The 24,651-nt window shown below is 57.9% G+C and overlaps 2 protein-coding genes across 5 annotated transcripts; one reads left to right on the top strand and one right to left on the bottom strand.

Annotated features, from left to right (window-relative positions):
* Window positions 1-4,273: 4,273 nt before the first annotated feature.
* PLXNA3 (plexin A3) lies at window positions 4,274-17,085 on the top strand. Of its 3 annotated transcripts, none has more exons than XM_040974631.1 (32): window positions 4,274-4,899; window positions 5,155-5,694; window positions 6,003-6,185; window positions 7,029-7,157; window positions 7,230-7,330; window positions 7,657-7,780; window positions 7,862-8,018; window positions 8,108-8,207; window positions 8,402-8,516; window positions 8,670-8,870; window positions 9,016-9,112; window positions 9,227-9,417; window positions 9,498-9,643; window positions 9,710-9,830; window positions 9,924-10,060; window positions 10,163-10,333; window positions 10,507-10,600; window positions 10,680-10,919; window positions 11,002-11,145; window positions 11,229-11,463; window positions 11,556-11,698; window positions 11,776-12,032; window positions 12,121-12,187; window positions 12,278-12,424; window positions 12,497-12,656; window positions 12,828-12,931; window positions 13,118-13,214; window positions 13,449-13,639; window positions 13,872-14,041; window positions 14,527-14,739; window positions 14,820-14,970; window positions 16,052-17,085. In XM_040974631.1, exons 1-32 carry the CDS (start codon window positions 4,303-4,305, stop codon window positions 16,145-16,147), a joined length of 5,619 nt encoding a protein of 1,872 aa, XP_040830565.1. In that variant the 5' UTR covers window positions 4,274-4,302; the 3' UTR covers window positions 16,148-17,085. The 3 variants fall into 3 exon arrangements, with proteins under 3 accessions (XP_040830565.1, XP_040830567.1, XP_040830566.1); XM_040974633.1 differs by having other exon boundaries at window positions 10,680-10,688; XM_040974632.1 differs by having other exon boundaries at window positions 4,283-4,899; window positions 11,556-11,710.
* A 4,581-nt stretch (window positions 17,086-21,666) lies between these two features.
* LAGE3 (L antigen family member 3) lies at window positions 21,667-22,775 on the bottom strand. 2 transcript variants are annotated; one of them, XM_040974709.1, is made up of 3 exons: window positions 22,520-22,775; window positions 22,161-22,266; window positions 21,667-21,980 (listed from the first exon to the last, which is right to left on the bottom strand). In XM_040974709.1, exons 1-3 carry the CDS (start codon window positions 22,690-22,692, stop codon window positions 21,852-21,854), a joined length of 408 nt encoding a protein of 135 aa, XP_040830643.1. In that variant the 5' UTR covers window positions 22,693-22,775; the 3' UTR covers window positions 21,667-21,851. The 2 variants fall into 2 exon arrangements, with proteins under 2 accessions (XP_040830643.1, XP_040830642.1); XM_040974708.1 differs by having other exon boundaries at window positions 22,138-22,266.
* Between the last annotated feature and the right edge of the window lie 1,876 nt (window positions 22,776-24,651).

Genomic DNA, 24,651 nt, shown 5'->3' on the forward strand with positions numbered 1-24,651 from the left:
ATCGGACGGAAGATCTTCCTCTCTGTCTCTCCTCTCTGTATATCTGCCTTTCCAAATAAAAAAATACGTATTTTTTTTTTTTAAAAAAAAGCCAGGACCTTGAGATGGGATGAGGGTTTGGCCCCTTGGCATTGACTTGATGTAGCCCTGAGTAGAAGATCAATTTCTCTCTTGTGTAAAAGTTAAAAAAAAAAAAATTCAATCTAAAAAGAAAGACAAAAGGAAACAGGAGCAGGGGGCACACTGCAGTGCTCAGTGGTCACACCTCCCTCAAGTGCCGGGATCCGTGCTGGTGCTGCCTCATGTCCCGGCTACTCCGCATCAAATCCAGCTCCCTGCCTGTGGCCTGAGAAAGCAGCAGAGGGTGGTCCAAAACCTTGGAGTCCTGTACCCGCGTGGGAGATCCAGAAGATGCTCCTAGCTCCTGGTTTTGGATCATATTGGCTCAGCTCCAGCCGTTGCAGCCATTTCAGGAGTAAAGCAGTATAAGGAAGATCATTCTGTCTCTCCTTCTCTCTGTTAATCTGCCTTTCCAGTAAAAAAGGATATATCTTTTTGTAGATTTATTTATTTAGTTTATTTGTATTGTAAAGTCAGATATACAGAGGAAGATCTTCCATTCATTGAGTCACGCCCAAAGCAGGTGCAACAGTCAGATCTGCACTGATCCGAAGCCAGGAGCCAAGAACTTCTTCCAGGTCTCCCACATGGGTGCAGGGTCCCAAGGCTTTGGGCCGTCCTCCACTGCTTTCCCAGGCCACAGGCAGGGGCTGGATGGGATGTGGAGCTGTCAGGACCAGAACTGGCGCCCATATGGGATCCAAGACGCATTCAAGGCGAGGACTTTAGCCGCTAAGCCACGGCGCCAGGCCCACATTTTGTTTTTTACTTTTTATTTTATTATTATCATTTTATCATACAGTTCCATAAGCCCTGGGATTTTCCTTACCCTCCTCCCCGAATTTCCTACTGCCACCTCTGAGTTCCCCTATATTATTACTATAATGTAAGTTCTTCATACACAGTCATATGTCCATCATTGTGGACGTAGACAATGGCAGAGAGTCTAGCATCCTATTGTCAAGATATAGTTTAACAGTTGCATTGGGAGTCCATCTTTGGGAGTAGAGATGGATACTGTATTGTATCCTCACAGCTGGATATGATGATCTCATTACACAGTTACTATATATCCCCTTAACTGAAAAGCCACAATACAAAATCAACAACAGGAAGAGAAACAGAAATTTACAACACCATGAAGTTAAATAACATGCTACTAGATATGAGAGCCTCCATTACACAGTTACGATACATCCCCTTAAATGAAAAGCCACAAAACAATTAGTAACAGGAAGAAAAGAAGAAACTAAAAACTCCATGAAGTTAAATAACATGCTACTGAATGACCTATGTGTCATTGAAGAAATGAAAAAGAGGGCCCGGCGCCGTGGCCTAGCGGCTAAAGTCCTCACCTTGAATGCACCTGGGATCCCATATGGGTGCCGGTTCTAGTCCCAGCAGCTCCACTTCCCATCCAGCTCCCTGCCTGTGGCCCGGGAAAGCAGTGGAGGACGGCCCAGAGCCTTGGGACCCTGCATCCGCGTGGGAGACCTGGAAGAAGCTCCTGGCTTCGGATTGGCGCGGCACTGGCCGTTGCAGCTACTTGGGAAGTGAATCATTGGACGGAAGATCTTTGTCTTTCCCTCTCTCTGTGTATCGGACTTTCCGATAAAAATAAATAAACCTTAAAGTACTACAAAGTGAAAAGTCAGTCAGCAAAAGGGCCATGCATGGTTTGTGATTGCACTTATTTGAGATGTGCAGGACAAAGGAGCTTATAGCCAGTAGCTGCATTCAGTGCTTGCCAGGAGCCATGGAGAGCGAAGGTGTACTGCTTCTCAATTTCTTTTTGCGTTGATAGTAATGTTGTAGTATTAGATACTAGGCATGGCCGCACGTGGTTGCTATTGAGTTATACATTTCCAGTGGGCGACATGTGATAGGCAAACTGCATAGCAATAAAACTGTTTACAGAAAAAGGAGGAAAGAAATCAAGGGAGCAAAAGCCCGCGACACCGGGTTCCCGTGGTCAGCTGGGGAAGGGTCCAGTTGTAAATGCCAGCAGTCCGAGTCCGTGTGCCGAGCCTGTGGATGTTACTGGCCGCAGTTACGGACCGCAGAGTCCTAAGCTGGGAACGTGCGGGTCGGGCTGGCACGCAGCGGGCGTGCCAGCACTCGGACGACGAGGCAGCAGGTGGCCCCGAGCACGCCACGCTCCGGCGCGAGCGGCGGCCGCGCGCCCCAGGCCCGAGGGGGTGTGGCGCGGGCGCGCACAGGTCCCAGGACTGCCCGAGGCGGCGGGCGGGGAACTGTGTGTGAGGGGATTGGAAGGCTCGCACCCGTCGACGTGGCCTTCAAGCGGAGGGGACGGGCTCCTCGGCCGAGGAGTCCGGGAGGCCTGTGGGGGCTGGCGCTGCGTTCTCCGTGAGCAGCGCCCCCCGGCCCTGCTTGCTGCCGCTCGGGCGCCCCCGCCCAGCGCGGTGGTACGGTCCGGACTTAAAAGGCCCCGGCTGCCGCGGGCCGGCCCAGTGTGTGGGCGGCGGCGACCGGGCGGCGGCGCGCGGGGCGCGGGGCGCGAGGCGAGGGAGCGGGGGCGCGCCGGCCGGGCCGGTGTGGGGCTCAGGGGCGCGTCCACGTGGCCGGCTGGCGGTCACTCCAAGGCGGCGGCGGCCGAGTCAGGTAGGTGGCCTCCCTCCGCGCTGCCCGTGCGGGGACAGCCCTCTGAGGTCCCAGGGCTTGGGCAGTCCAGGGGTTCAGCTCGGGATTGCGGGGATCAGAACCTGTTCTTCTTCCCCTTTCTCCAGTCTGCTTGGCTCTTTGCGTCCAGCGCAGCTCCCGACGGCCAACCTGAGCCGAGACCGTCTGCCAATAGGACCCTTTGTAGCACCCCTGTCCATTAGGGTCTCCGCAGGTGTGTGGAGGGTTAACCGCGCCTTGGAGCGCGGTGGGGCGGGGGCGGGGTGCGGAGGCGGCTGCGGTTGTGGGAGCATTTCTGTGTAGGGGCTGTTCTCATTCTTTTCCCCCAATGTCAGGGCTGGAGCACAGGGCCTGGGTATGCCTGCGATGTCCGACATTAGCACCTCACTGGGGTGGGGGAGTGGGGCTGCCGGGGGCTGCCTTGGGCTCCAGATTTCCTCGCCTGTGCCGACTAGCCTGCTGTTCAGCTGATCTTCCCCGGGCGATATGGAGGAGGTGAGGGTAGGGAGTGAGCTGCTTTCTCCTTTCTTTCTTCTCTGGCCATTGCATTAGCGATCGAGCAGGCAGGCCTGACAAAAGAGCCCAGGAGATGATAGATCCAAGCTGAAACTTTGCAGTTCCAAGCCGGGCCTGCCGCTTGTCCGGGCACATGCACTCCCCTCTGCCCTTCCTCTCTTCTCTGCTCCTTTGCTTTAATTTCTTGCACCCTTCCCAGCCGGGGACCCTCTTGTCTCTCTTGAGCTTTGGACGCAGAGACAGTAGCCCTGAGCCTGCCCTGAGCCTGCCCTGCTGGCTGCCACAACGCTGTTGTGCTGTCTTTGCAGCTTGGGGCTGGCTGGGTGTGGCCTAGGGGCCAAGTGCCAATCGCAGCACTGCCCCTGTAGTCCGTGCCCCTTTTCCCCGGAGCCTTGACTATACTCCCTTTCCACAAGCCTCCTGGGACGCCCTCTCTACACCTTCCCTTGGCCAGCAAACCTCTGCATCTCGCGGCAGAGCTGTGCAGAACTGCCTCCGCTGGTCTCAGCGCATGGCTATGGGGGCAGACTTGTTCGGCTTTGTGTTGCAGTGGCGAGGCCGGTTGAGGACCCTGGAGCCAGGGCCAGCTGGGGCCAGCAGCCACCGTGGCTTCAACAGACCCGTGTCCCAGGGCTCCTGGGGGCAGGGCTGCTGAGTGGTGGCACCACAGCCCCGACTGCCACCACACATCCCACCTTTCTCCACCCTCAGCTGTGGGCTGTGGTGTTGGGGGTCTCTGTTGTGGGAGAAGCTCCCACGCGGCTGCCTCTGCTGGCCCCCTCCGGGTGTGGCCCAGCAGCAGGGGTGGGGGATGATTGATGGCCCCCCGGCCAGTGTGCATTTGCTGCTCACTCCCACGCCCTAGCGGAGGCCCCTCCTCCCCGGCTGCTGTCACCATCTGGGGCTGGGGCTCGTCCTCGGTAGCGCGGCCCTTGGCCGTGCGCTGGCGTCGCACAAGGATGGTGCACAGCTTGGTCTTCCATTGCCATTCTCTCCTCAGTACTGTCCCAGGGGCAGCTGGCGGCCATGCCCACTGTCTGCCTCCTCCTACTGCTCTCCCTCGCTGTGGATGGGGGCCTGGGCAGCGCCAGGGCCTTCCGTGCCTTTGCTGTGACAGACACCACGCTCACCCACCTGGCTGTGCATCGAGTGACGGGGGAGGTGTTTGTAGGTGCTGTGAACCGAGTCTTCAAGCTTGCCTCTAACCTGACTGAGCTGCGGGCCCATGTCACTGGGCCCGTCGAGGACAATGCTCGCTGCTACCCACCACCCAGCATGCGCGCGTGTGCCCATCGCTTGGCCCCTGCAGACAACGTGAATAAGCTGCTGCTCATCGACTATGCCGCACGCCGCCTGGTAGCCTGTGGCAGCGTGTGGCAGGGCATCTGCCAGTTCCTGCGCCTGGACGACCTTTTCAAGCTGGGTGAGCCACACCACCGCAAGGAGCACTACCTGTCGGGGGCCCAGGAGCCCGACTCCATGGCTGGCGTCATCGTGGAGCAGGGCCAGGGGCCCAGCAAACTGTTCGTGGGTACTGCAGTCGATGGCAAGTCAGAGTACTTCCCTACGCTCAGCTCCCGCAAGCTCATTGGCAATGAGCACGGCGCCGACATGTTCAGTCTGGTGCGTCAGCTGTCCGCCTGCTCAGCCGCGCGCTCCCTTTGCCCCGCCTCTCCTCTTGCCCTCGGAGGGGCGCGTTCCCCTCCTTTCCTTCCCCTGGCCAAAGACAGCACTGTACGGCCCTTGCTGTCACTGCCGTGTGGAAGAGTGGCTCAGGGTGGGCGGGCAGGCACATCCCGACTGCGGGGCTGGGGGGGCAGTGTACTGTGCGTGGGAGGAGAGCTTCATCCCGCGCTGTCCCTTCTGCTCGGTCCGCAGGTGTACCAGGACGAATTTGTGTCCTCTCAGATCAAGATCCCCTCGGACACGCTGTCCTTGTACCCTGCCTTCGACATCTACTACATCTACGGCTTCGCCAGCGCCCCCTTCGTGTACTTCTTGACATTGCAACTCGACACCCAGCAGACGCTGCTGGACGCAGCAGGCGAGAAATTCTTCACGTCCAAGATCGTACGCATGTGCGCAGGGGACTCAGAGTTCTACTCGTATGTGGAGTTCCCCATCGGCTGCTCCTGGCATGGCGTGGAGTACCGCTTGGTGCAGAGTGCCCACCTGGCCAAGCCCGGCCTGCTGCTGGCCCAGGCCCTGGGCATCCCAGCTGACGAGGACGTCCTCTTCACCATCTTCTCTCAGGGACAGAAGAACCGGGCCAGCCCGCCCCGCCAGACCATCCTCTGCCTCTTTACCCTCAGCAACATCAACGCACACATCCGACGTCGCATCCAGTCATGCTACCGCGGGGAGGGCACGTTGGCCCTGCCCTGGCTACTCAACAAGGAGATGCCCTGCATCAACACAGTGAGCACCCGCACCGCCAGCTGTGCCCTGCTTCTCTGTACCTGGTCGACTGCCATCTTCCCCTGGCCCTGCAAATCAGTGGCAGCCTCCCAGCGTGTCCTGGCCTACCGGGCCCAGGTTCTGCCCCTTCCTGCTTTCCCTTCCCGTGGGGCTCTCAGGGATGGGATAGGGTGTTTGGGAGGCAAGATGTCAGACCCACTGGTGCATTCTAGACCCTGCTCCCTAGTGCTCATGCGCGCCACTGGCCTCTGTGTGGGTGGTTTGTACTTGGCACCTGTAGGCCCAGTCACTTTGCTCTGTTTTGCCAGCCCATGCAGATCAACGGCAACTTTTGTGGGCTGGTGCTGAATCAGCCTCTGGGCGGCCTGCACGTGATCGAGGGGCTGCCCCTCCTGGCCGACAGCACTGATGGCATGGCCAGCGTGGCTGCCTACACCTACCACCAGCACTCTGTGGTATTCATCGGCACACGCAGCGGCAGGCTCAAGAAGGTTGGCTCTGCATCCCTTGGTGGGGGGAGGGGGGCTCAGCCCTGAGACCCAGGACAAGCTGTGAGAGTGGGAACATGCAGACAAGGCCTAGGGGCCCCAGGCTCCCTAGCAGCCACTCAGCCAGCCTCGCTGGTGCAGCTCGCACAATGGCCTGGGCTGCCGGGGCCAGGCTGAGCGCTCATTGCCTGGGTCTCAGCCAGAAAAGTGAGGACACTGGTGCAGACACAACCCTGCAGGCTCTCGCCTTGGGAGCGTTGCCTGCATCCACCCTGCTCCTAGAGCCTCCCAGCTCTGGCACACACTCACCTCCAGTTCTCTTCCTGTCCCATCCCTCCAGCCTGGTGCACGTATATGTTCTTTTTTTTTTTTTTGGCATGGATAAATTTTTAATTTCATTTTATGACACAGTTTCATAGGCTCTGGGATTCCCCCAGTCCTCCCCATAGCCCCCCCTCATATGCTCTTGCACTTGTAGGCACTGAGGTTGGCCAGGTACAAAAGTGGGGCTGGACTCTTGGGAACCTGGGTGTCGGGGCAAGTGACAGACACAGAGCTATCCCTGAGGTGTGGGGAAAGATGGTGTGCAGGCCACTGCGGCCATGTACAGTGTACAGTCCAGAGCTGTGCAGTTGGCAGCACTGGCTCACTGCAGAACACTTTCAATGTGCTTCAACTGCACCGTCACACCTGCTCCCCTGTGCTCCAGACTTAAGGGCCACCCTAGGTGTTCTGCCTCTCCCCTCTGGAAACAATTGCTTTGCACGCCAAGTGTTGTGACTGCGGCTCTGCCACATCCTGGAGAATCCCTGGGCACAGTAGCCTCAGGCTGTTCTTGTGGTTCAGGTGCGGGTTGATGGCTCCCAGGACGCCCATCTGTATGAAACAGTGCCCGTGGTGGATGGCAGCCCCATCCTACGAGACTTGCTGTTCAGCCCTGACCATCGGCATATCTACCTCCTGAGTGAGAAGCAGGTGGGCCCACGGTGGGCAGTGCTGGGTGTGGGGACAGCCAGGGGCCGGATGCTGATGCCTGCCTGTCCCCAGGTGAGCCAGCTCCCAGTGGAGACGTGCGAGCAGTATGTGAGCTGTGAGGCCTGCCTGGGCGCAGGGGACCCACACTGTGGCTGGTGTGTGCTGCAGCACAGGTAAGGGCACTAGCCTGGAGAGCTGGTGGGCTCCAGGAAGAATAGGCACACTGAGTGCGAGCCAGTGCCAACTGCTATGCCCACTTCCCCCTGGCTGCACACTGGCAGCTGCTTCCTCCCTTCCTCCTGCCTCCTGTACTTTCTGCAGCTAATTAGTAGAACCTCCACCCCTGGCATCACTTGGACCCCAAGGGATGAGGCTAAGTCATGCTGTTGCCTGGCACTGGGAGCTGGGCAGGCTGCTGCCCGTTCCGTCCCCCTCTCCCCAGCACTCCCAGGCCTTTCTGGGGCAGTGGTAGGATGGCTCCAGCTTGGCCTTCTGGCAGGTGCTGCCGTGAGGGGGCCTGTCCAGGTGCCTCTTCACCACACGGCTTTGTGGAAGAGCTGAGTAAGTGTGTTCAGGTGCGTGTCCGGCCCAACAACGTGTCAGTAACGTCACCTGGGGTGCAGGTGAGTGGCAGGGAGTGGCACTGGGGTCTGTGTGGGCACTGCTGGGGGTATGCCGTGCCCTGAACCCTCTGCCTCCCCCAGCTGACTGTAGCCATGCGCAACGTGCCAGACCTCAGCGCAGGTGTGCGCTGTGCCTTCGAGGAAGTGGCACAGAGTGAGGCTGTCCTGCTGCCCTCTGGGGAGCTACGCTGCCCCTCCCCCTCTCTCCAGGAGCTCCAGGCACTTACGAGGGGGCATGGTCAGTGTGCTGCATTTTGTGGCTGAGGTCTGGGGGAAGGTGTGCTTGCTGCGGCGGGCCCATTAAAGACCTCCCTGGGCTCATCGTAGGGGCCACGCGCACTGTGCGCCTGCAGCTGCTCTCCAAGGAGACAGGCGTGATATTCGCCGGAGCCGACTTTATCTTGTACAACTGCAGTGTTTGGCAGTCGTGAGTACTTAGCCCTGGGGCCCAGGTAAGGCTGGCTTTCCAGCTGCTCACACCCCACTGGGCGGTGCGGGTCTTACTGGCTTTCCAGCCGCTCACACCCCACTGGGCGGTGCGGGTCTTACTGTGTTCTCAGACGGGCTGGGAGAGCAGTGCACCTGCTCTGTTCCTGCTTAAGAGGCTCTCTCCTCTGCCAGGTGCATGTCATGTGTTGGCAGCGCTTATCCCTGCCACTGGTGTAAGTACCGCCACGTGTGTACCAGCCACCCCCACGAGTGCTCCTTCCAGGAGGGCAGGGTCCACAGCCCTGAGGTGAGGCAGGGGCCGTGGGCTGGGGGAGGGGCTGAGCTGTGTGTGGGCTGGGCCCTGGTCTTTCCTCCTCTGCGTTGAGCCTTTCCATGCAGGTAGGCGAGCTTGGTCTGGAGGTTGCATCCAGTGGGCAGCTGATAAGAGCTTTTCCCCCAGGGCTGCCCTGAGCTCCTGCCCAGCGGGGACCTGCTCATCCCAGTCGGAGTCATGCAGCCCCTTACGCTGCGGGCCAAGAACCTGCCACAGCCACAGTCGGGCCAGAAGAACTATGAGTGCGTAGTGCGCGTGCAGGGGCAGCAGCAGCGGGTGCCTGCCGTGCGTTTCAACAGTAGCAGCGTGCAGTGCCAGAATGCCTCGGTGAGCCCCAGGCCACCCCTCAGGGCCCAGGGGGGCCACAGGCTGGAGCGGCTTGAGTCTGGGAGGGGGTGTTTGGCAAAGACCTTGGAGTGGGGCAGGAGGCCTGCTCACCGTGCCTGGGGGCACACCACGCCCTGTCTCACAGTACTCCTATGAAGGCGAGGAGCATGGCGACACTGAGCTGGACTTCTCCGTAGTCTGGGATGGGGGTTTCCCCATTGACAAGCCTCCCGGCTTCCGAGGTGAGGGCTGCCAGAGGGCTAAGGAGTCGGTCTCCCAGGGCAGGGGTGCAGCCCTCACACCACATGCTTGCTAGCTGCTGCCTGCCCTGTTGGCCATGCTCCCTCTTCCCACAGCACTCCTGTACAAATGCTGGGCCCAGCGGCCCAGCTGTGGCCTCTGCCTCAAGGCTGATCCCCGCTTCAACTGTGGCTGGTGCATCTCAGAGCACAAGTGCCAGCTGCGAGCCCACTGCCCAACTCCCAAGACCAACTGGATGCACCCGAGCCAGAAGGGTGCCCGGTGTAGCCATCCCCGCATTGCCCAGGTCAGCCCACTGCCCCACCTCCCTGCCCGCAGGGTCCCTGTGAATGTGAGCTGACCCTTGTCTACCGCCCCACTGTGCAGATCCACCCACTCATGGGGCCCAAGGAAGGAGGCACTCGGGTCACCATCGTGGGCGAGAACCTGGGCCTTGCCTCTCGGGAGCTGGGCCTGCGGGTGGCTGGCGTGCGCTGCAACTCCATCCCCACTGAGTATGTCAGTGCTGAGAGGTGAGTGTGAGCGTCGGGCAGCCGGGCCCTTGGCCTTGGCTGCCCGTGACCTCCTCTGACCCCCAGGATCGTGTGTGAGATGGAGGAGTCCCTGGTGCCCAGCCCGCCACCCGGGCCTGCTGAGCTGTGTGTGGGTGACTGCTCTGTGGACTTCCGCACCCAGTCTGAGCAGCTCTACAGCTTTGTGGTGCGTTGCTCTGTCTCCTTGTGCCTTCCAGCCCCTGCTCACCCAGCCTGGGCTGCCTCCTCGTCTCACCCCTCGACATTCCTTCTTCCCCAGACACCGACCTTTGACCGTGTGAGTCCCAGTCGGGGTCCAGCTTCGGGGGGCACACGCCTCACCATCTCTGGCAGCTCTCTGAACGCTGGCAGCAGAGTCACAGTGACCGTGAGAGACGGCGAGTGCCAGTTTGTGAGGTGCTGCAGGATCCCACCAGCCTCAGCCTGTGCATGGGGGCGGGGTGCGGAGGCAGGCAGCCCTGGGGCCCACCTGCTCCAAGTGCCCTTTTTGCCCACTAGGAGAGATGCCGAGGCAATTGTGTGCGTCTCACCCGGCTCCACACTGGGTCCCAGCCAGGCCCCCATCACCCTTGCCATCGACCGTGCCAATATCTCCAGCCCCGGAGTCATCTATACCTACACCCAGGATCCCACGGTCACCCGCCTCGAGCCGACTTGGAGCATCATCAAGTAGGGCTCCAGGGAGAACAAGCCTCTCCCGGCCGGGCGGGGCAGCCTTGGACATCCTGTGAACCCGCATCCCGTGTGCCCGGGCAGAGGGCAGGGCTGAGCCTTCGGAGGGCTGGGCCTGCACGGGAGGGGCCTGCGCGGGAGGGGCCTGAGCAGCTCACTCCTCTTCCCAGTGGCAGCACTGCGATCACAGTGAGTGGCACTCACCTGCTCACGGTGCAGGAGCCCCGGGTCCGGGCCAAGTACCGAGGCATCGAGACCACCAACGTGAGTACCAGCTGTGCTCGACCCACCTGATCCCGTGGCCATGGCCTCCTGGCTGCACTGCCCGTTCTTGTTCCCACAGACGTGCCAGGTGATTAATGACACTGCCATGCTGTGTAAAGCCCCCGGCATCTTCCCGGGGCAGCCCCAGCCACGGGCCCAAGGTGAGCACCCTGATGAATTTGGCTTCGTGTTGGACCACGTGCAGACAGCCCGCTCCCTCAACCGCTCAGCCTTCACCTACTATCCGGACCCCAGCTTTGAGCCCCTGGCGCCCTCTGGTGTCCTGGACGTCAAACCTGGCTCCCATGTGGTGCTCAAGGTGCCAGTGGGTTGAGGTCAGCAGGGGGAGGGGAGAGGAAGGGATTCGCTCTGCCCTGGGCTCATATGTCCTCTGCCCCAAGGGCAAGAACCTGATCCCTGCCGCAGCTGGCAGCTCACGCCTCAACTACACAGTGCTGATTGGAGGCCAGCCATGCGCACTCACCGTGTCAGACACACAACTGCTGTGTGACTCGCCCAGCCAGACTGGCCGGCAGCCTGTCATGGTAGGTGGCACATGGGACGTCCATGGGGTGGGGGCAGGTACAGGTGGGCATGGCATGGGCTCAACTCTGGTCCATCTCTACAGGTGCTGGTAGGTGGCCTGGAGTTCTGGCTAGGCACCCTGCACATCTCAGCCGAGCGGGCCCTCACCCTGCCAGCCATGGCGGGGCTGGCGGCAGGGGGTGGCTTCTTGCTGCTGGCCATCACCGCTGTGTTGGTGGCGTACAAGCGCAAGACTCAGGATGCTGATCGCACACTCAAACGGCTGCAGCTACAGATGGACAACCTGGAGTCTCGTGTGGCCCTGGAGTGCAAGGAAGGTGCCGAGGCTGCGCATGCCCAGTGCAGTGTGGGGTGCGGAGCCAGGGAGCTTCTCCCGCATAGCTCTGCTCACCTTCCCGCCCATTCCCAGCTTTTGCAGAGCTGCAGACAGACATCAACGAGCTGACCAACCACATGGATGGGGTGCAGATCCCATTCCTGGACTACAGGACCTATGCCGTGCGTGTGCTGTTCCCAGGCATTGAGGCCCACCCTGTGCTCAAGGAGCTGGATGTGAGTCCCCTGGCCCACCCACGCCCTGTCCCCCTGAGGCCACTGCCCCACCTCCTGACACTCGCTACTCCCAACAGACTCCCCCCAATGTGGAGAAGGCCCTGCGCCTTTTTGGCCAGCTGCTGCACAGCCGCGCCTTCGTGCTCACCTTCATTCACACACTCGAGGCTCAGAGCAGCTTCTCGATGCGTGACCGTGGCACCGTAGCCTCACTCACCATGGTGGCCCTGCAGAGTCGCCTTGATTATGCTACGGGGCTGCTCAAGCAGCTGCTGGCTGACCTCATAGAGAAAAACCTGGAGAGCAAGAACCACCCGAAGCTGCTGTTGCGCAGGTGTGTGCTGTGTTGCCTGAGTGGTCCCACCCCCAGAGAGAGCCCCACCTTCTCCCAGGTCCACCTGAGGGTCCCCGTTCTGCCCTAGGACGGAGTCAGTAGCTGAGAAGATGCTTACTAACTGGTTCACGTTCCTGCTGCATAAATTCCTGAAGGTACGCTTGGGAGGTGGGCAGGCGGTGAGGGATGCCAGGGAACCCCTGGGCGTCAGGCAGGTGATGGGCTGCGCTCTGACCTGGCCACAGGAGTGTGCAGGGGAGCCCCTCTTCCTGCTGTACTGCGCCATCAAGCAGCAGATGGAGAAGGGCCCAATCGACGCCATCACGGGTGAGGCCCGCTACTCCCTCAGCGAGGACAAGCTCATCCGGCAGCAGATCGACTACAAGACGCTGGTGAGCACAGGGCCTCGAAGGCACAAGGGGTGAGGACCGCAGACCGACCCTGTAATCCCCCTCCTCCTCTAGACACTGCACTGTGTGTGCCCGGAGAGCGAAGGTAGTGCCCAGGTGCCAGTGAAGGTGCTCAACTGCGACAGCATCACCCAGGCCAAGGACAAGCTGCTGGACACTGTATACAAGGGCATCCCGTACTCGCAGCGTCCCAAAGCGGAGGACATGGACCTGGGTGAGCTTCCAGCTCCTTCCTGCCAGCCCTCCCTTCACCCTGCTCATGCCCACAGCCTCCGTGGGTCCTCAGCTGTCTAGCTGCTCTCCACCAGGGCCCTGTTCTCCATGAAGAATGGGCCTGGAGTCTCGGCAGGGTGGCCCTAAGCTTCAGGCGTGTCTGTGCCCACAGAATGGCGCCAGGGCCGCATGGCCCGCATCATCCTCCAGGACGAGGATGTCACGACCAAGATCGAGTGTGACTGGAAGAGGGTCAACTCCCTAGCTCACTACCAGGTGAGCAGCTGCAGGCCTGTGTGCCCCCAGGTGGCTCTGGCTCTCCCCGGCCCTTGTTCCCACACTTCCAAGGCCTTCTCACGGGACCGCAGGTGCCGCCCACGTGTGCGCAGGTTGCAGGTGGGTGGCGGCCCTTTGGATTCCTGGCTTCCTGCACTGCTCCCTCTCTATCTCTGTGGCCTCTAGGTGACAGATGGTTCCTTGGTGGCACTGGTGCCCAAACAAGTGTCTGCTTATAACATGGCCAATTCCTTCACCTTCACACGCTCCCTCAGCCGCTATGGTAGGTGTCACAAGGCCAGGCAGAGTGGCGTCCACTGCAGAAGGCATCCTGGCATTTGCTGTCCAAGTGGGTGGCTCCCTCTGGACTGCATACTCAGGAGCTCTTGGCTTTGGCAGGGTCTTGCAGTGGGATGGGTGGCAAGAGCATGTAGTGTCTGTGTGGGCTGCTGGCCTCTGGGGAGCGAGGGGGGTGGCAGTCTGGTGATCTAAGGGCCTTGTCCTTCCTGCACCCCAGAGAGTTTACTCCGCACTGCCAGCAGCCCCGATAGTCTCCGCTCGCGGGCACCCATGATTACACCTGACCAGGAGACAGGCACCAAGCTGTGGCACCTGGTGAAAAACCATGACCATGCTGACCACCGGGAAGGGGACCGTGGCAGCAAGATGGTCTCTGAGATCTACCTGACACGCCTGCTGGCTACCAAGGTGGGGGCATTCCCCTTTGTACCTCGACCCCTACCCAGATGCCTTCTCAGCTGGCCCTGGCCCCGGCCCCAAGGTTGTCCAGGGAAGGAGCAACAGGTGGCGGGGGCCAGGCGTTGCTGCGGCAATTCCTAGCCTGAGATCAGGGCCCAGTGTGAGGCTCCCAGGTACCAGTGCTGTGGGGCAGCCCCGCTCATTGCTGAGCCTTGTGTACTGCTTGGCTGTCCCCACACAGGGCACGCTGCAGAAGTTTGTGGATGATCTCTTTGAGACAGTGTTCAGCACGGCCCACCGGGGCTCAGCCTTGCCCTTGGCCATCAAGTACATGTTTGATTTTCTGGACGAGCAGGCAGACCAGCGGCAGATCAGTGACCCTGATGTGCGCCACACGTGGAAGAGCAACTGGTACTACCCTATGCCAGGCCCCTGTTGGCCTCTCTGTGAGAGGGGACGCAGGTAGAAGGAGCTGGGGGCTTAGCCAGGATTCAAGTCTTGTGGGCCAGGGTGACTGGCAGGGAGAGAAGGTGGCTGGCAGGCCTGAGGCTGATGTCAGTGGTGCTAGCAAGCCAAGAGGGTGGTTGAGGGTGATTGTGCCAGGCCTTAGGTGAGGTGCTGGTAGTGAGGGCAGTACTGAGAGGCAGCCTTGTAGGGTAGGGATGCTCGAGGCTCTGGCCCTGGCGCTGACATTAGAAGCTGCAGCTACTGAAATGCAGCAGCCCTCCACTATCATTTCTGCGTGCAGTCTAGTGGAAACCTCAGGTACAGGCTGTTGCCTGCCCTGAACATGGCATGAGCCAGCCAGCCAGGAAGAAGATCCGAAGGGGAGTGGTGGTCATGAAAGGGGCCTTGGGAGCGTCTTTGGAGCTATGCACATGTGTCCCCACATACAGCTTGCCCCTGCGCTTCTGGGTGAATGTGATCAAGAACCCGCAGTTCGTGTTCGACATCCACAAGAGCAGCATCACGGACGCCTGCCTGTCGGTGGTGGCCCAGACCTTCATGGACTCCTGCTCCACATCCGAGCACCGCCTGGGCAAGGACTCGCCCTCCAACAAGCTCCTCTATGCCAAGGACATCCCCAACTACAAGAGCTGGGTGGAGAGGTGGGCCCTGAGAGGAAGCAGAAGAGCGGGTGATGAGACAAAGGTGACTTCTAGCAGTGACTAACTCGGCATCCCAACAGGTACTATCGGGACATTTCCAAGATGGCGTCCATCAGTGACCAGGACATGGACGCCTACCTTGTGGAGCAGTCCCGCCTTCATGCCAGTGACTTCAATGTCCTTAGTGCACTCAGTGAGCTCTACTTCTATGTCACCAAGTATCGCCAGGAGGTATGTGTGCTGCCTCCCCCCACACATGCCCCATTTCTCAGCTGTAAGGGTGTGGCCCGTAGTGAAGATGGCGGTGCTGGAAGGGTCTATGGGGCCATGGAGCCCAGCACAGGTAATCTCTGAATTCGAGGGACCTATACGTGAAGCCAGTGGCCAGAGGACAAAACTCCTCCTGAGCTGGGGTATCAGGTAGAACTGCAGGTGTGTGGCTCAGGGACGGGGGCAGGGCCCATGAGCTTTGTGACTAAGTGTGAATTTCAGGATGTATTTTTGGCTGAGGGATTGGATGTGGGGCACGGCAGGCTAACAGACCGAGGTAACTCCAGCCTGTAGGTGGCACAGGCTCATGGGTGCAGAAGCAGCCGCCACCGCTCCCTCAAGATCTCCACCCCCCAGCCCTCTATGGGCCACAGGGAAACTGCAAGGGAAGCGGGAGCCTCATCAGCCGGAGTGGGAGGACAGGCGTGGTGGGAGCAGCAGGCAGGTAGCTTCCGGGACGTGGCGGCTCGTACTGTATAGCTTGGGGCAGGGTGGGGGACACAGGCAGGTGACTGCAAGCCTGTACATGGCACAGAGGGCCTAGGCGAGGACAAGCTTGTGATGGCAGGCCATGGTGGGGGCTGAGGGAGAGGCGCCTGAGCCCTGGACCCGTGCGATGCTCTGAGGGCAGGAAGGGCAGCTGGAGGGGTGGGAGGGAGCCCAGGAGCCCCAGGAATGCCTCGTGCAGCCCTGCAGCCCAGGTGAGGCCCAGAGGAGAGGCTGAAGAGTCCTGCCAGGGGTCACTACGGCATAGTCCTCAAAGTCTGCTCACCCCTGCTGGAGACTGTGCTTCGGGGAGGTGGGAGGCAGGAGGGCCTGGGACAGGGGGTCCAGGCTGCTGCTGGGAGGAACCGTGCCCCAACTGTGGAGAGCAGAAGGGGATGGATTTATGCCCTGTGCTGTGCGCTGTGCAGGGAGCGAGGGTGGTGGGCTGGGCTGGGCTGGGCCAGGCTTGGCCAGCTGGGAAGTGGGGGTTCTGCTTGGCACGGAGAGCACCGTCCTCTCCCCGAGAGCCCAGGCCCAGGGGCCCCTCCTCCCGCAGATCCTCACCGCTCTGGACCGAGACGCCTTGTGTCGCAAGCACAGGCTGCGCCACAAGCTGGAGCACATCATCAGCCTCGTGTCTGGCGACAGCTAAGAACGACCGACGTGGTGCCGAGGGGGCTTGTCCCGGGGGCCGTCCTGCAGGCATGTGGAGTGGATGCTCCCTGCGCGGTTCCCAGGCTGAGTCCCAGGTCAGGTGTCGTGGGGGAGGGCATCGGGCCACGTGTCCATGAGCACCCCGGGACCCCTTCGTTAGTGCCTTGCTCTGGGCCCTGTGGGAGGATGGGGTACCGGGCCGAGTGCCCCCGTCCAGCAGCAATACCCTACCCTCCAGCCCCGGCACCCCGGGGATGGATGCCCCGCCCCCTTACTATTTATGCCCCAACTGCCTATTTATTGCATTGAACCTGTCCTCACTGTGTCCCTCTGTGAAAACGTGCCCCGGGGGATGTTGCCAATGTCACTTACCTTCTGCCGTTGAGTTGTCCTGGGCCTGCCACTCGTGCTGGCTCCTCTGTGACAGTGCTGGCCTGGGCCCGCTCTCTAACCCCTGCCCCTGGCCATGGCCAGCCGCAGCTGTCCTGAGCAGCAGAGGCCCAGGGTGGGCTTAGGGGAGGCGGTGCTGGTGCACCCGAAGCTGCTCACAGGCTCTGGCTGTGCCACCCTGGCCTGGGCTGTCCCCGGCCAAGTGTCTCAGGAATCAGACCTTCCCTTCTGATCCATCTGAGCACCAGCAGGCTCCTGCCCAGGCTTGGGGCGGGGTCTGGCCCAGGGCTCCAACACAGGGCTTTGCCTGGCCCTACTGCCAAATGTCCTCAGCGTCATTTGTGTCCACCCTGCACCCTGTCGGCCTCCACTGCCCTGTCCTGTGCCCACCCCGAGGGGCCAAGGCCTTACCCTCTGTGTCTTCTGCCTCCTCCAAGCAACTGGCCCTCTTTGTGCTTCCCAGGTCTTTCCTCTGCCACTCTGCCACTGCATGAGTTTTCCTTTGTTCATGTAATGTCTTTTCCTAATTAAAAGGTGGGAAACAAGAGTCCTGCGTGGCTTTGTGGGTGGGTGGGTGGGTGGGTGTGTGTGTGTGTGTGTGTGTGTGTGTGTGTGTGTGTGTGTGTGTGTGTGTGTGACATGAGGTAGATCAGTTGCTTGCTAAAGATCGGCGCGAGACTGGGAGCATGGGCATCAGCAATGGCTAGCAACTCAACCTGGGATGTGTACTCTGAATCTGCTCCCCGCTCCCCTTGTCTGAATGCCAGGCCCTGCTCCCACCCTGTGCCCCTGCCCCCAGAGCCCAGTGCCAGTGTGGGACAGTGAGATCCTCCCTGACACCCGACCAGGTGGAGCACCCAATGCCTCGCGTGTGGTAACTCCTAATTTTTTTCACTCATGTGTGCATCAGGTGTGCACGGCAACCTCAGCCCCCACCCTGTGCAAGCAGGGCAAAGGGGGTAAGGCACGCTTGGCCAAAAACAAGGAAGGAAACACCAAAGATCTAGGCACGTGACACTCTGGCTGGGGTTAGAGTTCTTGCCAAGGGGGAGGTCCCAGAATCGTGGCTGAGAGGTCAGAAGCAGCCAAGCACACAGAAAGGGAGATGCCGCGGAATGCTGTCCATGGGGCGAGGGGGACCAATGCCTGAGGAATGGGACAATGAGGAGGGTTAGCAGAGCAAGAGAGAATTCTTGGCTAATTCAGCAATGATGTCTATAAAATATGAATCAACTCAGAAGGAAGGAGAAGGTAAGAGACGGTAAGAAGGGCAGAGGGTGTTTCATAGTGGCTCTAGGTATGACACCTGGCATGATGCTGGCACAGAGCACTGAAAGGCATCCAGGGTGTAAAGCAAGAGGCTCAGTGGCCAGTGGTAAGATGCCAGGCTCATGTGGAGAATGGGACAGCAGCCTTAGAAGAGCTGCGAGACTATTAGGCTGTGGGACAGAGAGCTGGTGTGAAGCAAGGACCAGTACTTCGGTCATCCTCTGCTGCCTTTCCAGGTGCATTAGTAGGAAGCTGGGTCAGAGCGGAATAGCTGGGACTCAGACCAGCACCCATACTGGATGCTGGTGCCTCAGGCAGAAGCTTACTTTGCTACACCACAGCCTCAGCTCCCTCTCCAAATTCTTTAGCCAATTGTCCCAGGAGTCTCTCCCGCCCTGCAGCAGTCTAATGCCAGTAAGGCACACAAACCCTAGTGTTCTCAATTTTGTTCTAATGCAAACATTTATACTTTTGACACAAAACTGATATATCAGTGACAGGATGAGAGGGTATATTTTTCAGAGAGCAATTGTATACTACAGATGCAGATCCTTAAAAATTTAGTGGAGTCGTCACTGTGGCATAGTAAGTAAATCTGCTGTTTGCATAACTGGCATCCCATATGGGTACCAGCTGAAGTCTCAGCTGCTGTTCTTTGTATCCTGCTCCCTGCTGAAGCCCTGGAAGAGCAGCAGAGGCTGGCTGCTGCACCCTCATGGGAGACCCAGATAAAGCTCCTAGCTCCTGGATTCAGCTTGGTGCAGCTCTGGCTGTTGCAGCCATTTGGGGAGCAAACCAGTGAATTCAAGATGTGTGTGTGTTTCCTGCTTTCTGCCTTTGAGATAAATAAGCCTTAAAAAAGTAAGTAGTGGATAGAGTTCTTCTCTTGCCTCCTTGGTTTCAGTTGCTCTGGGATTGACTGGAGTCCAAAAACAGTAAAACGAAAATTCCTGCAATAAGCAGCTCATGCTCTACCTAGTGGGATGAAATTTCCGCCTTCCTGCTCCAACCCCAGGATGTGCACCCTGTGCAGCGTGTCCATGTGGTATACACTGCCAGTCTGCTAATCACCTAGGAGGCACCTCAGTGCCTGTGTTCAACTGGCTCATATTTTATTGAACAGCCAGAGAAGAGTCATACTGGCAGTTTAGGTAAGCCAAAAAAGAAGCTGGAAAGCTCTTCCTTGAAGTGAAAACATGAAACTACTTCAAAAGGAAAGGGGGAACAAAAACTATATGGGAAGGTTGCTAAGATCTACTGTAAGCATCAACCTTCTACCTGAGATTGTGAAAAGAAACTTGTGGAGGGGGCAGGTGTGGTACAGCACGCTCAGCTGCTGCCTGCATCCCTGCATCCCTTACTGGGGCACTGGTTCAGCTTCTGACTGCTCTGCTTTGGATCCAGTACCCGGATAATGCACCTGGGAAACAGTGGGTGATGACTCAATTCCTTGGGCCCTTGCCACTCATGTGGCAGTCCCAGATGGAGTTCCTGGCTCCTTCTTTGGCTTGCCCTAGCCTTGGCTCTCGTGGCCACTGGCAGTGGGAACTAGCACATGGAGGATCTCTCTTCCTGTTACTGTACTTTTCAAATAAATACAAATCTACAAAAAAGCAATCTGTGCCAACTTTGCTGTTACATCTCAAACTGTAAAACGCATGACCACAGTACATGATTGCTTAGTTAAGATGGAGAAGAAAGCGACACTGACTGTGGAACAGCAGACTAAGCTGTCACTTGGGAAACCCGGACCCCATATCACAGTACTGCTTCAAGTCCCAGCTTTAAAACAAATCCCTGGTCAACATTGTGGCGTAACTGGCATCCCATGTGGGCACTGGTTCATGTCCTGGTTGTTCCACTTCTGATTCAGCTCCCTGCTAATATGCCTAGGAAACAAACGAGGATGGACCATGTGTTCAGGATCCGGCGACCCACGTGGAAGACTTGCAGGAAGCTCCTGGCTCTTGCTCTGGCGTGGCCAATGTAGCCATTTGGAAAATGCAACAGAAAATATAAGACCTTGCTCTGTCTCTCCCTCTAACTCTTTCAAATACCTCTTTTAAAATTTTATGTTTATTAGAAACACAGCTTTACAGGGAGGAAAGAGGAAGATCTCCTGTCTGATGGTTGTGGCTGCAATGACCAGAGCTGAGCCGATCCGAAGCCAGGAGCTTCTTCTGGGTCTCCCACGTGGATACAGGGCCCCAAGGCTTTGGGCCGTCCTCGACTGCTTTCCCAGGCCACAGGCAGGGAGCTGGATGGGAAGTGGGGTAGCTGGGACACAAGTCAGTGCCCACATGGGTTCCCGGCGGATTTCAAGCAGCTACTAGGCCATAGTGCTGGGTCCTCAAATAAATAACTCTTTTAAAAAGCCCCCACAAGCATCTTTTTTTTTAAAGATTTATTTTATTTTTATTGGAAAGGCAGATATACAGAAAGGAGAGACAGAGAGGAAGATCTTCCGTCCGATGATTCACTCCCCAAGTGAGCACAACAGCCGATGCTATACCGATCTGAAGCCAGGAGCCTCTTCCAGGTCTCCCACATGGATGCAGAGTCCCAAGGCTTTGGGCCGTCCTCCACTGCTTTCCCAGGCCACAAGCAGGGAGCTGGATGGGAAGTGGAGCTGCCGGGATTAGAACTGGCGCCCATATGGGATCCCGGTGTGTTCAAGGCGAGGACTTTAGCTGCTAGGCCACCCCGGGCCCCACAAGAATCTTTATTTTTAAAAAAATTTATTTATCTGAAAAGCAGAATTAGAGGAAAGGGGAAACAGATCTTCCATCCACTGGCACGTTCCCTAAATGCTCACAAATGGCAGAACTGAGCCAATCTGCAGACAGGAGCCAAGAGCTCTTCTGTCGCGCCCACGTGTCTTACCGCCCAGCAATAAGACGCAGACGCGAGCGAAGCCTTCTGCGGTAAAATTTATTGTGCACACCAACATGAAGAGGAGGGAGGCTCGGATCCCGGCAGGCTTTCTACTCTTATGTGCTGTCTGGCCCCGCCTCCGCCGATGATAGGTCGGCGTCATGATTACGCAGGGTTCTGGGCGACTGGATTCGTCAGTCCCAGTGTTTACGTGCCTGCCGCGCCGCAGCTCACTGCGCATGCGCTAGGCGCCTGCGCAGTACTGCGAAAGCTACGTGACTTTCCACCAAACACCAAGATGTGGCTTCTCTGGCCGGCGCCATTTTGGGTACGGCATGTAGCCAGTACATACAGATATGGCTGGCAACACTCTTCCAGGTCTCCCACGTGGGTGCAGGGTCCCAAGGCCTTGGGCCGCCCCCGACTGCTTTCCCAGGTCACAGGCAGGGAGCTGGATGGGAAGCAGGGCAGCTGGGACTCAAGCCAGCACCAATGTAAGACTGACAGGCCAAAGACAGGTGTCATGTGCCATCTACCGGTTCACTCTCTAAATGCCTATGTGTGTGGTGTGTGCGTGGCAGACAGCCAAGTCATTGTTGCTTCCGAGCAGACACCGGAAGGAATGTGGATTGGAAGCAAAGTAGCTAGGATTCGAACTGACTGCTAAGGACTGAGGGGTCCCCACCACCAGCATAACATACCCTACTACAGTGCCTAGCGTACTCCATGCTTCTGATTCAGCCTGCTGCCAATGCATCTGGGAGATGGGAGCTAATGGTCCAAGCACTTGGGGCCTTGCCATCCTTGTCTGACACCCAGATAGAATTCTTGGCCCTGACCATTACAGGTGCTTGGGAAGTTAAGCAGAGCACGGCAATCTCTTTCAAGTAAATCTTAAGGACAAAACCAAGGTGGCCTGTGCCTCACGGTACATGGCGAGGCAATCTGGAGGCGCCACAGGTGCAAAGAATGGGACGCTGGGAAGAGCAGCTGAGTTTTATTCTCGGTGCCAGCAAACATTTAAACAGCAAACAAAAGGAGTGGCCCCTGAGCACGTGGAGTTGATGTAGTAAACGTCCAGCTGCCTTCTTCCTTCTCTGGCATAAGTGCCCTCTGGCTGAATGCATTGCTTGGAGGGTACAGGCCTTCAGCTGCGGCTTCAAGGCCCTTTAGTTAGTCTGTGTCAGCGGGAGACCGGGGGCCCAAAGCGCCGCAGGGTTCGCACCACCAGGGAAAGCTGCTCCAAAAAGTTGATAATGGACACTCGGAGGAGGCGAGGATCTTTTGCAGTCCACCGGCTGCAGGAGAAATAGAAAGGTTGAGGGGATGGTCGCTGTTCCCATTGCTCGGCGAACCCTCGGGGATCCCAGCTTCCCTCTCCCTCGGCGGAGAACGGCCCCCTCCCCTGCTACCTCTCCTTTCCCACCGCATCCCGCACCCCCTTCCAGCAATTACACCGCCAGCATGGTGCCGCTCACTGCCAGATCTTTTCCAATTGCTTCGTGGTGGGGTTCGGCATCTGGAGCCAGGGACTCCCGGGCGATTTCTGCCTCCAAATGGGTCGGGAAGGGCACACTGAGGGTGCTGGTGGAGACTTGGTAAAGGTGCCATCGGGTTCTCCGGTTCCCCGCCCTCGCTCAGGCGCCCCCACTGCTCTCCAGAAGGCAGACGGCTTTAAACCGTGCGCCCTGGACCGCCTCGGTCCCGAGGCCCAGGCCACTCTGCATCCCCCGTTCTTCTAGCCGATCTCCAACTGCCCCTGTTTTCTTCCTCCAGGCTACCCGGCTCCCGCCACCGGCATTCCCCAGCAGTTCACCACTGGGCCCTGGGAGGATACAATAAATGCGTCCGCATTCCCGGCCGTGAGGCTGCAGTCGCTACATCTCCGCCCGGAACTGGAACGTGTGCTGCCGGCGCGACCTGCTGGATTCCACCGGAAGCAGCCGTCTCTGCGTCGCTACCACTGGGGAAACCGCGAGCTCGCCGACGGTGGCCGTCCGCCGCCTGCATATTGCTGCCGCCCCCCTCGGACCCCGCTCTAGGCGCGCGTTTCCGCCGCCGGGCGCGCCACGCACGCCCCAGGCCGCCGGCCGTGCTGAAGCTCCGCCCCTCGCGCACTCCGCCACGCGCGCCTGCGCGTTCGCACCTTTGAGTAGGCTTCCGGATCGCTTGGTGGGTTCCCGCGATATTGAGGCTACGTGGACACCTTGCTAACTGCCGAAACGGAGGTTATTCCTTAAAGCCTGTCCCTTCATTTGTAGCTCGATCCTGTGCGCTACCGGAAACAGGGCCACTATTAAGCAGGAAAACATGTTGTGGGTTCCCTACCAAACTGCCTTGTTATTCTCCTAAAGCCCTGGACAAAGTAGCGTTTACTCTTGTAAAATTTTTTTTTTTCCTTTTTAAGAAAGATTCATTTACTTGACACGCAGACTTACACAAAGACAGACCTCTCTCACCCCCTACTTCATTACCCAATGGATCACAAACACCACAGCTGGACCAGGCTACAGTCTGGAGCCCCTCCTCGTCTCCCACGTGGGTGCAGGTCCCAAGGCTTTGGGCCGTCCTCAACTGCTTTCCCAGGCCACAGGCAGGGAGCTGCATGGGAAGTGGAGCTGCTGAGACATGAACATGAACATGAACATGAAATTCCAGTGGGATCTCAGCCCACCTTGCAGGTGGACGATTAGCTGGTTGAGCTATTGCACCAGCCCCTGAGGTTCACTCCTTATAGCAAAAAATCTTTTGGACTCCCCAAAAGAACCACTCAGAGATCCTTTATCATTTCCAGTTGTAGTGTGACTCAGGCTGAGGTTGTCTACTAGCTTGTGAGTGCTCCTCCCAGGACAACCTGGACAGAGGCCTTGGGATGTGGCAGACTCCTCTGGTGTCCATGGGTCCCTTTGCAAAGGGAGGTAGAGTGCTAGGGCCGGGTGCAAACCAATCCATTAGATCTAATCTCAGCCACCAGGGGATAATGGAGTGGCTGGTTTTACTGCCTTTTCTGTGTTTTCCCTTCAATTGTTCAAAAATTATGCTTAAAAGTTTTTAATTTAGGGCCTGGCACGGTAGCCGATTGGCTAAAGTTCTTGCTTTGCATGTGACAGGATCCCATATAGGCACCAGTTCTAATTCCAGCAGCTCCACTTCCCATCCAGCTCCCTGCCTGTGACCTGGGAAAGCAGTCGAGGACGGCCCAAAGCCTTGGGACCCTGCAGCCGTGTGGGAGACCTGGAAGAGGCTCCTGGCTCCTGGCTTCGGGGATCAGTGCAGTTCCAGCCTTTGTGGCCACTTCGGGAGTGAATGAGTGAACTAGTAGATGGAAGATCTTTCTCCCTGTCTCTCCTCTCTGTAAATCTGACTTTCCAATCAAAATAAGTAAATCTTTAAAAAGTTCCTGATTCATTGAATGCCAAGATTTGTATGCCACACAATGCTGGCCCTAAAGAAGTGATTTCCACAATCCATCAACAATTAATGTTGGTGGAAAGGAGCAAAAACACTTAAAAGTGTAACACTGCATTTTTAGCAATGTTGTTGACATAACATGTCTTACTTTGACAGTATCATTTTCTAGCTATTTGACAATCATGTGGATCTTCATGTCCAAACTGGTAGCAGTTTGCACAGTAGTAGCTTAGGAGAATCACTCATTCTTTTTCTCACTGGTCTCTTTTGCCATTGTTTTAGGCATACTAAGCAGGTGTCTCTTGCTATGCAGCAAATTTATGAGATCTTTCTGGTCTTTGTTTACAAATTTGTGATTAATCCATACATTTATGATATAGATGTCAATACTTTGAACCAATGCCAATACTATTTTTCACCTCTACTAGAAAAGTTTGGAAATCGCGTTTATCTACCCCAAAAATGTTGGTAAAGCACATTGGTTGTTCTCTCTGTAAAAGACTGATTTATTTATTTGAAAGAGTTACACAGAGAGAGACACACACACAGACTCTTCCA

Source organism: Ochotona curzoniae, unplaced genomic scaffold (genome assembly GCF_017591425.1).
Source record: "Ochotona curzoniae isolate NIBS_2020 unplaced genomic scaffold, NIBS_Ocur_1.0 contig_2469, whole genome shotgun sequence".
Taxonomy (NCBI): domain Eukaryota; kingdom Metazoa; phylum Chordata; class Mammalia; order Lagomorpha; family Ochotonidae; genus Ochotona; species Ochotona curzoniae.